General features: G+C 35.6%; 1 protein-coding gene across 4 annotated transcripts in view; it reads left to right on the top strand.

The window, feature by feature from the left end:
* LOC129000111 (gastrula zinc finger protein XlCGF57.1-like) overlaps window positions 1-13,677 on the top strand; it is a 29,785-nt gene extending 16,108 nt beyond the window's left edge. Inside the window, exons 2-3 of one of the 4 annotated variants that reach the window (XM_054427009.1) lie at window positions 1,150-3,041; window positions 13,577-13,677. In XM_054427009.1, the coding sequence (XP_054282984.1) occupies window positions 1,385-3,041; window positions 13,577-13,623 (1,704 nt within the window). In that variant the 5' untranslated portion in view covers window positions 1,150-1,384 and the 3' untranslated portion in view covers window positions 13,624-13,677. Of the gene's footprint in view, window positions 1-1,149; window positions 8,022-13,576 lie in introns of those variants that run through there. The other 3 variants (XM_054427011.1, XM_054427010.1, XM_054427008.1) reach the window with 3 other exon arrangements.
* Window positions 13,678-18,503: the final 4,826 nt, after the last annotated feature.

The raw sequence follows: 18,503 nt of genomic DNA, 5'->3' as shown, positions 1-18,503 counted from the left end.
TCTGTTTTTCGGCATGTAAACCTACATTTATTAAAACGAGTTCGCGAAGCATGATCAGGCCATGGGAACGGTTGCTTTATGGGGTTTTTGTTAAGAACGGGTTTTTCGTATTTTTGGTCCTCAAAACATACAATTTTACAATGAGTCTCTAAACCATTTTGTAGGGTTTAAAAACAAATAATTTAGTACATTAAAATGTTTTTACAGTTATTGGTTACGGAGAAAATTAAACAACCTCAAGTTATTCCAATAGCAAAGATTTTAATTATTGTTTTTTCCTTATTTATAGACACATTTTTATAAAATTGGGTAAATTTATTTGTTTCTTATCATACTATTATTATTTTATATACAATATTACCCTCCCTATAGCAGCAAACCTAGGTACATACCAGTTAAACCTAATGTTATTTAAATAGGTTTGTGAAAATCAAATCAAGCAAATGGAAATTTGCTTAGTCTGCAGGTTTGCTGAGGTGGGGATATTTTCATTCATACTTTCATTTATTTTCTATTAATAGCAAATAAACTGGCATACTCTGTAAATCAATACGGTGTTTGCTTCAATTAACTATATTGTGGACATATTGAAAAAACCACAATTTTTATACGTATTTGGAAAATTTATTTATTTTGATGGTCTGTATTGTGACCATTATTTACGCTACATACTTGCTGTTGGGCTTAAACTGTCACAAATTTATCCTCGTTTAATTATATAAAGTAATACTTTCGGTAAAATCAACTGTTCGCGAGATCGAGTGAAAACCCACAGGAATGGTCAGATTTTTGATATTTCGATAACAAGTGGCGCGCCCCGCGGCGAGCGGCAGGATCTCGAGGTGGATAACTTGGATTTTATGTTATGGGCCCAATACTAACAACATATCAAAAAATCAGAACTACCCGACCTTTTGCATACCAAAATGTCTTATTTTACTGGACTATGTGCATCTTTAACCATTTGGCCTACCTACATTTTTCTGGACACCCTTCTTTACTAAGAGTTATTCCGTACTCCAAAGAAACCACGACCCCCTTATGGAAAAGTTAGATGGAGCCAAAATTGTAACTTGAAGCCTAAATTAGAAAATGTCTCCTATTTATAAGAATAGCTTCAATTAGACTAATTTATTTTCTCTGTTACAGGAAGTGAACATGGATCAAAAAGAAGCTTTGAGCAGAAATAGACTAATGTTGGTCAACAAATAACAAAAAAAAATATTCAATTGAAAAACTTGCATCAATAAATTGAATCTTTACTGTAGTTTGGAATCTCTCCTTTAAGAAAGCTAAAAATTTGTTGACATATTTCCCCAAGAAATAAATAGAAAAATGTTATTGGTATTTACTTTTACAAACACAATTATAAATTGTTAAGACAATGGAACAACAAGTGTCTAAGGAAATTATTTGTGCGTTCTGCAATAAAACAGTTGATAGTGTGAATAGTTTAAATGTGCACATGTTAGAGCACGCAAAAGACTTATTAGATCAAAATAAAGACAGATCCATTAAATGTATTTCAAGAACTAAAAGTGATACAGATATCCCAAAACAACTCAAGAAGCTTGAATTTCGATGCTCCATTTGCAATAAGACATTTGGTACAAACGGCGCTTTAAAAGTTCACCAGTACAAGCATACTGGGCAGTATCCGTTTGTTTGTAATATTTGTAATTTAGGTTTTCCGATCAATTCAAAGTTCAAGGAACATCTACAAAGGCATAAAGGAGAACGCCCCCACATGTGTGAAATATGTAATAAAACATTTATCCAGAAAAAATGTTTAAGAATCCACTTATTGACTCATTCTGATACATTAAAACACAAGTGTCCAATCTGTCAAAAATCATTCCGGCATAATGGAAGCTTTAAACGACACGTTAAAAACCATGATGAGAAGAATGGACCAGCTGAAAAGTGTCCTGTCTGCAATAAAGAATTTGTGTTTAAAGGTTATTTAAAGGTCCATATGAAGATTCATTCCGGTGAGCGCCCGTATCAATGTGAAGAATGCGGAAAAACGTATACATTTGCTGAATCCCTGAGATGCCACAAGAAAACTCACAGTGTTGAAAAACCTTACCAGTGTACTCAATGCGACAAAAAATACAGATTCCGCGGCCAACTGCACTATCACCTTCGACAACACCGTGGAGAACGGCCCTTCAAATGCAATGTTTGTAATAAAGCATTCTCCCGAAAAGTATTGTTGAGGGTTCACACATTCAATCATACTGGGGAAAGACCTCATAAGTGTTCTATTTGCAACAAAGGTTTTACGATAAAAGGTAGACTGGATGTTCATATGAAGACTCACAGCAGAGTTAAGCCCTACCAATGTGCTTTGTGTGACAAGAGTTTTACTGCTAAGCAAACCTTAAAGGCTCACCAATTACGTCATGTAAGTGAGCAACTATTTAGATGTGATATTTGTAACAAGTCCTTTTATCAAATTCAATCATTTAAGGATCACATCAAGACACACTTGGAAACCAAACCGCTCAAGTGTTATATCTGTAATGAAGTTTTCAGCTTGAAGTTGCATCAGAAGAACCATCTGAAAACTCACCTAATGTATTCACAGTGTTCTGTTTGCAACTCCATTTTCAAAGATGATCAGGACTTGAGTCATCATATCTCGTGTCATAGTGAGAAACCTGAATTGAATGGATCAAGTAACAGTGATCTTCCGAAACAAATCTCTGGAACAAATAAGTTTTTGAGTCACAGTGAAGAATATTATACTGAACAACTTTTACAGTGCAAATTATGTCGGGAATTTTTTGGAAGAGGAGCTCTGAAGAAACATATCTTGCTTCATTCTAAATCCTGGGCTCAAAAAGTAACTCCAAGCAAACTCTTTAGATATAATGTAAATACTCAGGTAGAAAAAATAAGTGAAAATCTTCACATTTGTAAGATCTGCTGCAACGTTTACAAATCAAAGGAAAATGCTGTTATGCATCTGTTGGTTCATAAGTACATTCACTCAGTCTTTATTAAGAAACTTTTACGTCAAACTACAAGAGTCAGAGGTAAATTTAATAAAGTAAATTCAAAGAAATTACATTTCCACTGCATTTTTTGTATCAGATCGTTTAGGGATAGTGAATCATTAACTGATCATATATTAACTCATTCAGTGTAAAGACTTAAATATACGAGGGCTATCCAGAAAGTAGATTACGTTTTCGTCTGTATCCGCTAGGGGCGGGGCTGACCATCTTGGTGTTAGTTCGTTATGCAGCTAAGTCGGCATCTAGCCGTGCTAGTAAGAGGTTTCTGTTACTCCGTTGAGTTACTGTGACAGTTTGAAATTTCTTTGTTAATTAAAAATTCCGCGAACTGTGAAGTGTGGGAAAAAAAATGAATGGACTCTTTGGTTACAGTTTGGTAACCAAATTTTTCGGTTATTATTTCGTTCAACAAACTTCACGAAATGTTTTGGAAAACCCATAGAGAGTTCTGTTATTGTGAACTTTTGAGTTTTCGGGACATCGGCATCGACTTTTTTGACAAGTTTGGCAGTCACAATGACACAGTCTTCCACTTCGCTCTTCGTGGTGAACGTTAGTTCGGCCATTTTTGAATTTGGTGGCCAACTGAGGAACTCCACCTTCAGTAATAATGTTTTCCTTAAAACTTCACAAAGTTGCCGATAGATTTCTTTTGGTTTACGTTTTTTTGCAGTCAAAAACCTTATAACTGCACGCACTTCACAGTTCGCGGCATTTTCAACTAACACAGAAATTTTCAACTGTCACAGTAACTCAACGGAATACAGCAGAAACCTCTTACTAGTACGGCTAGATGCTGACTGAGCTGCATAACAAACTAACACCAAGATGGACGCGCTAGCCCCGCCCCTAGCGGATACCGACAAAAACGTAATCTACTTTCTGGATAGCCCTCGTACAAGGAGCGGAGCAAAATTCTTCTCTGTGAAATATAGGCCTTGTCTATTAAAAAATGCTAGCGTGACATAAAAGTTGTCCAATATAGTACTTTTTGGTTTGCGCCACTTGGCACACTATTGTAACATCTATAGTATAATTAGACTGAACTAACAACAGCTTCAAATTAACACAATCACATGTAAATGAAGCCTTTCCTCGTTTCATTTCCTAGCACATAATTTTTACTAGGCAAGGTACTTTGTTAGTATGATAATAGACTGTCACTCTCATCTAAAGCTGTTTTGATTGGACACATATTTACTAATTTTCCTTAGCAACTTAAACTAACCAGACTTAGCCTGTTCTAACACTGGACAAGATGTTATTGTTGTACAATACTACTTTGTTTGTTTCAGTGTTTCCATACTATGCAGGATTTTTATCCTGATTGAAACATACAATTACTGAGATTGAAACAGGATATAAGATAAAACGGAATTTTTGGCCCTGACATCTGGTTTTCTAATTTATAAACCTATTCATTTTTGGAAAAAATAACCTTTATCTAATAGTCATAAACAGTTCCCACACTCCGGACTGCTCGCCTTTACTACTTCCTTCACCACTTCCTATGTCACGGACCTGTTTCCCTCCCTTTCCATAGCATTTTAGAATTGCAGATACCTTAATCTATTCGTCACAAACAGTTCCCACAGTCCGGACTGCTTGCCTTTACTACTTCCTTTACTTTCCTACGTCTCGGACCTGTTTCCCTCCCTTCCCATAGCATCATAGGATTGCAAATACCTTAATATAATGGTCTTAAACAGATCCCACACCCCGAACAGCTCACCTTTACTACTTACTTCACCACTTCGGCACTTCCTACGTCGCGGAACTGTTTTCCCCCTTCCTATAGAATTTTAGGAATGCAGATACCTTAATCTAATCGTCATAAACAGTTTCCACACTCCAGACTGCTTACCTTTACTACTTCCTTCACCACTTCCTACGTCACGGACCTCAAGCTAGTGTCGACATTTGATTATATTTATGATCTATACCGTTTCAGTTCCAATATCTGTGGAATAATGCTATCAGCTATTTCTTTATCTACTGCTTTCAAAAGTCAACAGCTGATCATATGTCTTTGTTTATGTGTCAAATACTGCTTCCATAAGGATTACATTGAAACTTTGAGACCCAGTGGGGCGGATTCCTGAGAGACCTTTTAACGCCATATAGATGTTGGCACTCACCGGTATGGTCTTTATCACCATGCAAAATTTAAAAACGATTTATTCAGCCGTCTAGGAGGAGTTTGCGTATTACGAAGAAATGCATAAGAGTCGACGTATAAGATAAGGTTAACATGGAAAACTCCAGAGCCACTGGGGCGGAGCCCTTTTGACGGATCTGCACCAAACTTCACACAAACCATCCTTGAATAATGCTTAATAATGCCTGAAAGTTTCATTACAATCTGTCGAGCGGTTTGGAGTCCACAACGTTCAAATATATACATATATACAAACTTCCTCTTTTATAAATATAGCTTGATTTTTGGAAAAACTGACCCAAATTGGTTAAACTGTTGTTTCAAAATATAGTCACAAGTTTTAAACATGTATTTAAATATAATATGTCAGATGGATCACTCGTGATTAAACAAGAAAATTCTTGCCAGATAAAATGAACACTTATGTTGCAACCTTCGAAGAATTAGAATTTAGAATGGTACTCTACAGCCCTGATGGATACATTGAATGCTATTTACAATGATTGTGATTTATTTACTAAATTATAACATTTACTTTGTAATTTTGAAACATTTTCCTTCTTTAAATAAATTTTTAACTGTTTAAACTTGAAATTATTTCTAACAAGGGTCATGTTCTGAGTTGTTCTCAAGGCTACAATGTTCACTTAGCGACTTGTCATGGGGACTTTTTTGGTCCCTAGAGGTGGCCACACTAGGCTAAAATTTCAACATTTCAGTTAACTTTTTAGCATTAGGCCAGGCCTACCAGTAAAAAGAGTTTAGAGATGTTATATTCTTTAAAAAAATTTATAACTGATAACAGAAATAAAAGCATAAGACCCTTTTTTCATGCTTTTGGATTAGACATCCAATACATACAATGCTTTTATTATTATTTGCATTATTATTATTATACAATTTAAGCGGATCTTGTACAAATTAAATCATACTAGTGGCTTGTAGGGAAATAAGTACCTAAAAAGCTCAAATGTAAAATAAATTATTGTACTATTTTAACAAACTCAAACATTGGAAATTGACTTCGTCAAATATGAAAAGGCAAATAACGGTCCTTTTGAGCATAAACTTGAGACCTTTAATTTGAGCCCTCTCCCGTCATTCTACGACGTCTAAGTCGCCCACAATTTTGACGCAAAGAATCGGCTTATGTAATAAATAAATAGATAGGCCTAGTTATAGTTACAGTATTTGTATACGTGCAGCAGCGCCTTCTTCATATTTTGTAGCCTACTTGGTCTCGTTATAGTTTTTAACCACTAACCTGAATTAAAAGAATTTTCTATCAAAGTAATTGTTGTACGGTTTATATCTTGTTTCTAAAACCAATTGGTGACGTCTTATCACTCAATCACAGTATAATGCTCTGTTGCTTTATAGACTATATAAAAATGAAGAGAGACCCCAGGTATGGAGTGAAGTTTCTGAAACATTGTTTTTATAAAACCCCAACAACATTGTTTAGGGATGATGTACTTGTACTTTAAAACTGTAATTTTATGTAGGCCTACTGTAGTATTTTTGGATGACATAATGACATTGAAGACAACGCGCAATGCTTAAAAAAATCACGTTTCAGATTCCTATTGCACCAGAAGAGAATATACTCAATCCTTAAAAGCTACTTCTCATATATGCACGCTCATTTCGTCAATGAAAATATCTATATTTTAACTTTATATTTTCCATTTTTACCACTGCCAGCTGATCAATATACAGTACACATGAAAACAGTGCAGTACTCGTCGCTTTTTGTGGCCACTGTCGTAAGATAACATGGTGAGCTTATTTGTTGACACAGCTGCGACCAAAAGACGCTTCTGGAGACATTTAGTTTTCTGTCGCCAATGGTCGTTGCTTAGTGTGGCCAACTCCTTGTAATTTAATATTACTTTTGTCCTTTGTCATGGCGACCAAGTCGCCAGGTATGGCTGTAGACTAAGAGTTAGAGTCAACTGCTGTAGTAATGATCTTTCAGCAAATTTTTCTCCCTGCCAAAGATGAAGTAGACATAACTGAGAGCATTCTAACACTCTAGAGCATTCAAATATCATAACTACTTCATAAAGGTACGGTACTTACTCATTGTTTGTAGATAGTTAAGCCTACTCCATTAAACTAAAAGTAAATCCTCAAGAAATTGAGACCTAACAAAAAGAATATTCTAATTCTGCAGACTTTTTATACGTTCAGATACAATTTTCACTTGACCAATTTATGAACAAAATGATGAGTTAAGTTTCAGCATATTACTACATGTATTGTTCGTATTTTAGTTTTAATTATTTTTGTGTAACAGTGTTCAAGGTATACCTATGTAATGTTACTCTTCTAGATTACCTATGCTATGTCTTTCAAATATACATTATGATAATGTCCTTCTCTAGATTATAGTTAAAAAAAAATAGCACGGCTTTAAAAACAAAAATGGTGGGAAAACTGACAATTTTACAAAAAGAATTATATTTTTAAGGTAAATTTACCTTGTAATTTGGCAGCCCAAAAATCTAAAACATCCTTTAAGGAAAGTAGGTAGTTGATCTGCTAAACGAATTCCCATTCGAATGCTTAACACCTTTTGTTATAGGGTGTGTGGTGAAAAGAAAATTAAGGTATCAAACATAAATTCAAAATTGTAATAAAACTGTGACATATCATTACATAGAAACAGTTTATCCTTTTTATTATCATAAGCTATGGGAAACCCCCTGAGGCTCAATCTAAATTCCCATTGCAAACATATGCTGGTAGTTGATTGTAGCGTAGCCAATAATATATTTTGAGTAAATATTATGTACCCTAAAATATTGTGACAATAAATGTATATTCTACTTACCGTACTTATAGTTTTTGTTTATGTCCAAATCAACTATGAGCAGCCTAAATCTGGTCTTCGATCATTGGTCTTTTTATTAAATACCATCTTGCAAATTGATAGAATTATAACATCTGGGTCTAGAGAGCAGAATGCTTGGGATTAAATCGGCAACCATTAGATTTCAAGTGCAACACTAACTATTCAAGCTACCCAGTCAATTCATATGTACTTAAATTTGTTATTTTTAATCAAATTACTTGTGTTCAATATTTCCTAATTTTAATACATTCAAACTATCTTCTATACTATCATACAGGGTGAGTTTCTAATTGTCCCCCCTCTGAATTTTTTCTACATTTTTCAATAATTATAAATCCCAGACCACTTCCAAACTTTGTTGGGTAGTAAGTACTTCATTTTGACTAGGTGGTAATTTCCGGTCGCCATCTTGGATTCACCATATTGGATACAAAATACTTTTTTTGGATGTAAAGGTGGAGTTGTGACCCATTTTTTCCAACTAGATCTTTACAATTTTAATGCCACAATCCATTTTTTTTTTTATCTTGATCCATTCCAAGGTTATGTACAATAGTAAGTCGGCCTTAGTCACTAATAAGACTACAAGATTGCGCCAATCATACTACACTCATCTCCATTTATATATACTTGGCTTAAAATACCTACTTTGTATGGTCGCCATTTCATTGAAAAGTATAAAGTATCAAGTATGGAGGGCTTTTTATAACTTTATATTTAGCTCATTTTAACATTGTGCATTTACAAACTAAGACCATAATATCAAAATAGTTCTAGATAAAGATAAGTATACACCACCAGCCATTGTCTACCTATTTTCACTTGGTTATGAAATTTTTTCAGCCACCATCTTGGATCCGCCATTTTGAAATGTTAATTAATCCAGCAAAAATCGTGTTGAAGGTTTATTTAAAGATGATTATTGTCATTGATTGTAAGGAAACAAACTAGATTCTACAGCCATTGTCTATTAATATAGGCTCTGTCTCCGAGTTTTCTAAATTAACATTAAGTTCACTACAATATAGAAAGAAGTTAAAGCAATTAAAGAAAAATATATATATGTAAAAAAAAGGGTCAATCAAGGAGCAGAGAGGCAGTGATGGTCCCAGGATTTAATTTTGGGGGGAATATGACCACCGGGGGGTCTGGGGGTATGGAATATTCCCCACAAAAAAGGGGTGCGGAGTCCCCCCCCCAGAAAAAAGTGGAATTTAAATCCTAAAAACATATTTTATAAGTATTTGAGCTCTAAAATATGCTCAGGATAATAGTATTTATGTTAGCTAATAAAATGTAAAATATTTCGGGGGGATATTCCCCTCCCACCCCCCCCCCTGGGACCTCAACTGCGGAGAGGGGATCAGAAGTAGAGTGGGCTTCACTTTAAACATATAAATATAGAAACCACTTTGTCCTTAAGTAGTCTTTAAACGCCTTGAATTTTTATGTCCTCCGCTCCCATCCCTGCACCTCACCACTGAATTCATATAAATATTTTATATTAGCTAGGTCACTTTAATACATTTATGTAGGCCTATAGTAAGGTTAAAACAAATTGTACAGCAGCCTCAATTTGGCCACCACCCAAAATTTGCGGCTTAGGGCAAGTGGCCCACCCTTCCCCATTGCTTCGGCCCTGCTTTTACTATAGTGTGTAGCATACCCATCTATCATTGTAGGTTACAAACAAAACTAATACAGAGTGACACTCCATGCGAAGGGGACAAATCTTTTCTAGTTTTATAGATTTTGCTATTTCCAAATCATGTCACTCTTTGACTGTGATCCTAATAATTTCCTTTTAATGTAATTGCTTAATAAATGCAATATCCCCTGAGAGCTGTATTACCGGCAGAATGGTGATTGAGCTGTAGGCTACCATTTATTTTTACAGAGCCTACAACTATTTGTATGTGTTACCTCTACAATCAAATTAGACCTAGGCATCTAGGCCATTGTGAACTCTTATCATGCACAGGTAGAAGAAGCCCCATGTGATAATATTTCATTTATATACTAGCAGTTATCCGGCGTGCCTTGCTGCGCTAACAAAATACATCTGACTGTGTGAAAAGCATGTTCTTTCTACATTTAAACCGACGATAGTCAGGGATTGCACTAGTGCCTTATAATGGTGATTGCAAAAGCAAGACACTAAGGAAATTGTAGTTGCTTAAATTCAGAGGGTAATTCTGATGAAATCATCAGTATTTTTGGGATTAAGACTATTTCTCCCTTAAACCTACCACTGAACGTAATTCTTTTACCACTGCATCAGTCCTGATTTTTGTTTCAGCATTTTATTATATTAATTATATTATCTATATATTAATAAATATTGGTTTTCTTTTCCGAGTCGGTTCGTCTCCTCTACCTGACCAATTTTCATAATATTGGTCTTAAATTAAAGGTATTCACAAACAGATTTGCCACCAAGCATGATCATTCATGTATCTACTGTATGACTCGACCAAAAATGTAAATCCGATTTAAAAAAATTCTTACTTTAATTAAAGCCGTATTTCGCCAGTTCTGATTGCATTATCCTATATGTTTTGCTCTAAGAACATTCAGTAAAATGCCAGCTTTAATTTTGAGCTATTAATTATTAAGATCGGACGTACGTGAAGCACGCTACTGAATCACGAATCAACAATAATAATTATTATTTTAACACTTATCTGCAATCAATGATACGTAACTCCATTTGTACCTAGTTATTTTACATGTCTTAGTCTTAAAACAGGACTACCCCTCAAAACAAAGGCTTTCATTTGAGATGTTGACCATTTTTTTTCAGTTAAGTTCAAGATACTGTCTGTATTACTCAATTATTACCATTATTGTGAATACTTTCTTGACCTGGGCAACGCCGAGTTTTGCTGCTAATATTGTATTAATATTATGATTAAATCAAGTCAACCACCATTATAATATTTAATTTAAGGTAAGTGCTTGCTTCTCCCTAGCTGAAATAAAATTATTCATTTTCTTATGTGATACGGATAAGTTGCCTCATATTCTTCCTAAAAGGTTATAAAAAGAACGTCTCGTTCTCCCGGAAACAACCAAAATACATCTTGTCGTCATCTCTGAAATCATCATATAAACACTGAAAAATACCCCTGAGCTCTTACTTTTAGTAACAGATTGCCTCCCAATACTTTTGTTTTGTCTACGTTTATGACGCCTTCAGCTTCTTTACTTATTCACTCTGAGAAACTACATGTATGTCTGTAACACATTCGGTCAGTCGCGTGGCCTCGCCACATCTGTCGCTACCCCAAGCGACTGGCGGTCGCGCGCGACTCGAGTGGCCGCGCATAATAAGGCTCTAATGAACATATTATTTCAGTTATATCTGTTATTTAATATTTCCCACATTTCTATATGAGTCTTGTCAGTGGCATCATTTAGAAATCCATTAGCCCAAATCATTAACAAACCACTAGTGGCTTGTAGGGACATTAGTCCCTAAAAAGCTCAAATGTAAAACAAATTATTGTAATATTTAAACCTAAACAAACTCAGAATCTATTTGTCACGATAGATATCCCAGTACAGGATTTCTGTTGTGTCAAAAACAGTTTGTTGTTTGTTATAGTTTGCTTTTGTTGATGTTATTTTCAATAAAATATTTGAATTATTACAAAGGTTTAACTCCGCTAAAGGCAGCAAACATGTTTGTGAATTAATATTGGTTTCCTAAGGTAGCATTGGTATTTTGGTTGATGATGCTAAAAAAGGCTTCCCTGATTAAATTATTAGAAATTATCTTCGTAAAATATGAAAATGCAAATAAAGGTGTGTTGAGATAAGCTTTAGTTCTTGGTCAAAACTGCTAAATTAGCACCCCGACCCAGTTATTATGTCTAAGTTGGTGCTCCTTTTGTAAAGGTTTAACGAAATTAATGAAAGGTAAAGACATCTCATTGACCAAACTTAACACTAGATTTGTTTCTGATCAATAAAAAAAAAAAAAAAAAAAAAAAAAAAAAAAAAAAAAAAAAAAAAAACTATAAGAGTACCTAGTGTAAGATTATGTGGTGGTAATCCTCCTACAGGTAATGACTACATATTTTATCAAAAAAGGGCCTAATCAACGGCTGATTCCTAACTATTTTGCGACTGGTTACGATTCTATTAGGCTACCCAGTTATCAAAATCAATTACGAAATTATATCTCATCAGCATCTTCTACATGCAAATTTTTGGTTAAGAAATGGAAAATACCTCAAGGTTTTACTGTTATATGGATGCTCCCTTTACCACCGTGCATGCTAGGGTATATTATTTGAACCTTTTTTGCTTGGAGCTAAAGGCAGTACCTGGTTAAAATCTCATACGAACAATATTGTTTTTCTGCCCATTGGAAATTGACACTGCACTTACTTAATGAACAAATATATTGCCTGTACGAACCTATTTCATCTTTATTCCCAGGTTGTTTTCCAAGAGTGGCCGTTGAGGTTAGTCCACTACATAGAAAATATTGATTAAACACTACAATATATCTCAAATTAAAAATGTTAGTAAATAAACAAAAAAGTTTAGAATAAATCATCTTTAACATATGGTTTGAAATCAAAACAAAACAGAAGTTTTCCATTTAATCTTGAGTCTTAAATAGTTTATTATTTAGTCAATGTGGTTATTTCACGTTAAACATTCCTTCAACAAAACAATAAACTTCAAATTAGAAGAAAAAAACGTAATTTTTTCAGCCATTCTAAGTTCAATTCCTTTGATTTGAGACATCTCCTACGATTCTACTATTTTGCTTGCCACTGGTCTCCTCAAAAATCTCGTATACTGTTTTTAGAAACTTTTTTGCCTCTTCAAGGTCAGAATCAAATTGGTACTGTAAGAGGTCCAACAACATAAAATACAGATTCTTTAGTAGACCAATTAATAGACCTTTTTGATTAAATCTGATGATCCTGCAGAGTAAGTATTTAGTGAGAAGCCCTTTGTCTGTAAATCATACAGCTCTTTTGCTGACATGTCATTTATCTCTGACCTATAATAACACATGGTGTTTTCAAACAACATACCTGTATGACTTACATCTTGCAATTTCGGAATTCTGGACCAATCTTTACTACAAGGCAAACCATTCATAGGACATACCAGAAAACGCTTCATTATAAGCACAAGATCAGACACCTTGACCCTGTACTTACGGTTTGCAAAGTTCTCCATTAAAACCAGCCACTGTTCTTTTTGTAGTGCACAGCTAGAGGGGGTGGAGGTGGAGACTTCACTGTTATCATCTCTTTATTATGCAAGGCAACTTGTGTTCCCCGCTCTCTCTGTTTACCCAAAGATCTTCCACTTGATGGGTATAGTTGGCCAAGGTCCGGCATGAGGGTCCTGCCTGTCCAGTTGGATCTTGGAACAATGAACCGCATACTTCCACCAGTCCTAGGGGGTAGATGTTGTACTTCCTCCCTCTTGTACAGTTCCACCTTCGCAATAAACTCGGCATGGTAGTCCGGATTCTTCACTGAAAACTGTCTGTTTTGGTTCTTCCAGGTGATAAAGGAGGATGTTGCGGAGGCTTTCGTGGTCCAACCGGATGAGGGGAAGTGCTTTCCTGAAGATGATGGGGCAATCACGCCAGTTTGAGATTCTTCCACAACAGCAGTTACTTGAGTTCCAAGTACAGAGGTGGAGGCAGTGCCAGTGGTCAAAATTTGGTCTGGAAAGGTAGCTAATAAAGTAGAATTGTTCTTCTCGGTACTTAAATGGGATACTTCGTTTCTTATCTTGATCCTTAAGGAGTTCAATAAAACTTTCAGTAATTCCCTGGTGTTGGCATCGGTAGGTCTCGATAATAATGTATTTTGATTTGTAATTAAGCATGTTCTTAACAATTTGTTGCCATGACCGTTCTGGCACTCCTTCTTCATCATCTCTATTAGGTAATATATAAGTTCTATTATCTCTATTAACAGTATCTCGTTTACCTCCACATCATCGACTGCCATCTTATCCATCTCCTCTGTCCAAAGAACTGTTAGAAGCTGATAATGAAGACTCTGAGCTGGATCCCTTGAGATGTTATTGCCTGCGCAGTATTCTCTGATATAATGCCCTTCGGTGTTGGTACCATTGTTGATGTCTCTGTTATTCTGGATGTAGTAATTGCTTGACCTTCCTTCATCTGCCTCTTCATGGTAGGATGAGTTGCCACTTGAACTGGAGTATCTTCTTTCTTGTCCCTGTTTTTCCTTTTCTTCAATTCCTTGGTCCGGATATCTTGGCTCTGACATAGGTTTTCTTGAATGTCGTCTGGATCGTCTTGAAATGCGTCGGCTATATCTTGAGTATTAAATAATTATATTTCATCTACAGAAGTTAATTCTTAAATTTTTCTTGATTCACGATCACCACCATAAGACATGGTATTTTCAACACTAAACTTTTTAGGTCCTAAATATCTATAATATAATTTTGATTGCACTAATTTATTTCCCTTACGTCTACACACACGATATCTAATATTTCTAACTCTACTAGTGTAATAGTCTGTTAACCGCGACTGAGATATAAGCAGAACTGAAATATTGTAGCGATAACGTGTTGACAAAGCAATTATAGCTCTTATCCCCTTAGAGATAATGATGTGGTCAACAGAACACTTAAACAACAAGTGTTAGTTATCAGCAGTCATACAAACATTCGGCTACCGGTACTATCAAACCTGAAAACATGTATGAATGACAACAACTCCTTGGTCTTGCATACCCACCCATACATACGTTGTAATACAGGCCTCCTGGAGGCTTGTCACAGCTACGCTGCCAGTCACACTCCGACGTCCAATGGCCTGCAGGACGGAGACAAGTTGAATGAGCAGCCTAGCGGAAGTTACGAAGCTAACGTACAAGTCATGTATAGTAAATAAAAATAAAATCTATATATGACTTAGGAAAAAATACAAAATTAAAATAAATCTTATGTATGTCCATGTGAGGACAAACACAAGTTCCTAATTGACATCTACACATGTATGGGTGATTGTGTACGTTAGCATTGTGTGTCAGCTGACACCGTTAGCTTCGTAACTTCCGCTAGGCTGCTCATTCAACTTGTCTCCGTCCTGCAGGCCATTGGAAGTCGGACTGGCAGAGTAGCTGTGACAAGCCTCCAGGAGGCCTGTATTACAACGTATGTATGGATGGGTATGCATGATACCCCACCCTCTAACATGGTTGTTATCTCAAGGACTAATGCCATCAGGTTAGTTATGGATGTGACACCACCAAGAGAGTTTGTACACCGACATCGTATCAGTTTTTTGCAAATTATAAAGTTAGTTTTAGTATTTAAAATTGTGTACATAATATTAAACCCAAACTTTTTAACCAAAATATGGCAAGTGTTATGGATACTCTCCTCCGAGGAAGTGCAAAACCAACCACTATGGAACCAGGCGGTGAACCAGCCCCTAAGAAGAAACGAGCAGTACCAGTAGAGGGCAAAAGAGAATCTGGTGGTGGAGGTATGTCTCAAGGAGCAAATATTCAAACAGGTGGAAAGGATTATCAAAAAATCAGCTTGATGTATAAACATACTAGACTGATGTCAACCTTTGCTTTTAACTACTCTCCAGTTCTAAGTAGGTCTACAGTACATATAAGGATGATTCTGATTCTGGTACATCATACTGGCATTTATTCACACCCTATGCTAAAGTAACCATGTCATTGGATTCCATTCTTTCTATCTACAGCTGGGTTTTACAATTTATCCGTAGGAAGTGAGGTTAAAAATCTTAAAGTATCTGTCAAGGCTATTGGATATAGGCTTCTATTTCAAACTGGACATAGCAGTCAATTATGTAAATTCAAACCAGACCATACACTGCATGCATATTCATTGATTAGAAAACAAAATTATTATATGCTCCTTTTTTGTAAATTTAATAACTATTAATGACATAAAAATATGGCATATATTTCAGCATGAGTAATTAGTCTAAAAACAGCGTAAAAGTTGAAAAATGTACCGATGATTGTGAATTTCGAGACTTCAAAAATACAACAAAAAAATACCTAGAACCTATTTAAAAACAAATAAATGTTTGTAACATGTTGCCCCCATCCCAAAAAAGATTAAAACACATAATAATATACTACAAATAAAGTATCTACAAAATAAAAGGCCAGGGACAGTTTTCACTCAAATACAAAACAGCTACTAAAGAGCTGTTATTATACTGTATACGGTATTCAATATAATTTTAAAATCTATAAAAAGTGTAGGGGCGCAGTATAATAAAGCACAGTAGCAACCAATGGTCTGCTGCCACAGCCACAGCGAGCCAAAGTCACCTGTCGCCGCCCTATCTAATATGCTCCATTATCATTGCATGTTTCGCTTGTTTGTGCGTCAGGAGTGGTGGCGCCAGATCGCATAACAACATAATTTAACATACAAAGTTATAATTTTTTTGTCTACAAAATGTTTTGGAAATAACTGCAAATTTTAATGCTTTTGGTGTAAAAAATGAGAAAAATCCATTTACCCCATAAAAGCCTCCATGAACCCCTGTTCCCATGATCCGATTATGCTAGTTTGCGAACTAGTTCAAATTAATGTGGGTTTACACCAAATTTCATCAATCGGATGATTTTTGCTCAAGTTATCATGCTAACGGACACATTAGTATAGTGTTTTTAGCCTCTGAGGACCTCAAAACGAAAAAGTTAATCGGTCCTGGGTCCAGAGGTCTTACCATAAGACCTACTATCTAATTGCACTAAATGGGGATAGACCTTGTGGTTTTTTTTTATAATATGCAAATTTTCATGTAATGAATAATACAGTCATGAGTGGAATACTGTATTCAAATATTATCTAGGTCTAAGATTTTTCAGTCACATGGCACACAAATGTTTGTATAACTCATAATTTTGTAGTAGTTTTTAACACGCTTGCTACTGATCGCCACATATTTGCGACGCTGCGGTCAATGCCACGGCTTGTGGTATACAAAAAAGGTATACAATGCCATTGCTTGTGGTATACATTTTAAGTATACACATAGACCAGGTGTGACTTGGTTAACAGTACGAGTACTTGCAAACCGTGGGCCAATGATGCAGCAAAGTAAAAAACTGTTTTGCCAAATATGATATGAGGTCTCAAATCATGTCTACACAGGCACATATGTGACAAGTATACACATAGACCAGGTGTGACTTGGTTAACAGTACGAGTACTTGCAAACCGTGGGCCAATGATGCAGCAAAGTAAAAAACTGTTTTGCCAAATATGATATGAGGTCTCAAATCATCATGTCTACACAGGCACATATGTGACAAGTATACACATAGACCAGGTGTGACTTGGTTAACAGTACGAGTACTTGCAAACCGTGGGCCAATGATGCAGCAAAGTAAAAAACTGTTTGCCAAATATGATATGAGGTCTCAAATCATGTCTACACAGGCACATATGTGACAAGTATACACATAGACCAGGTGTGACTTGGTTAACAGTACGAGTACTTGCAAACCGTGGGCCAATGATGCAGCAAAGTAAAAAACTGTTTGCCAAATATGATATGAGGTCTCAAATCATGTCTACACAGGCACATATGTGACAAGTATACACATAGACCAGGTGTGACTTGGTTAACAGTACCTACTTGCAAACCGTGGGCCAATGATGCAGCAAAGTAAAAAACTGTTTTGCCAAATATGATATGAGGTCTCAAATCATGTCTACACAGGCACATATGTGACAAGTATACACATAGACCAGGTGTGACATCCCTGTAGATCACTGCAGAGAATTCAGGGACTTCAAATAAACTGTTACGAATAAATAAGCTCCTTAATAACATTGCGATGTCAGTCTATTTTAATGTGGCCATATGTGCATCGCTTGGTATATATGACTAAAAAATTTAGTACTATTGCGGTAACGCACGTATTAATATGATATGATGAGAAATCCTTGTCCCAAGGGCACTAGGCGCACTAACATTTATAACAAAAATTGTGAAAATGACATTTCTCTACCTTATGTTAATATAATCCTTTATAATAGTTCAAAGTAATGAAAAATTCTGCACTCAGCGGTCTTACATTATATCGTACAGACTTTAACTTGGCTATTTCATTTCTGTTGGTGTTACCTAACGTCTACTTCTCATAAGAAGTATAGAATACACTATACCCATCTTCAAAAGTCTGTATGGGACCTGGCTCCTGACTCTCCATCTATCTCAAGACTGGCCTGTGCCTTTAAACCTTTAATAATCTTATAACCCAGGCCTTATAATACATATGTATTAAAGGAATTTTCTAAACGTGTATAAAATATAAGTTGAGTATTGTTTGTTATTATACCGTACTTAATAGTTCATTGTATACTTATTTTTTCAGAGATCCGGTACTGAGGCTGGTTAAAGTAGTGAATGTTCAAGAGTTTGCAGCCAAGTGAGGCA

This window comes from Macrosteles quadrilineatus, unplaced genomic scaffold (assembly GCF_028750875.1).
Source record: "Macrosteles quadrilineatus isolate MER2022 unplaced genomic scaffold, UCM_ALF_1.0 Scaffold_8__2_contigs__length_117827958, whole genome shotgun sequence".
Lineage (NCBI taxonomy): Eukaryota > Metazoa > Arthropoda > Insecta > Hemiptera > Cicadellidae > Macrosteles > Macrosteles quadrilineatus.
Note: the sequence above shows the minus strand (reverse complement) of the source record. Positions and strands in the feature narration are given on the sequence as shown.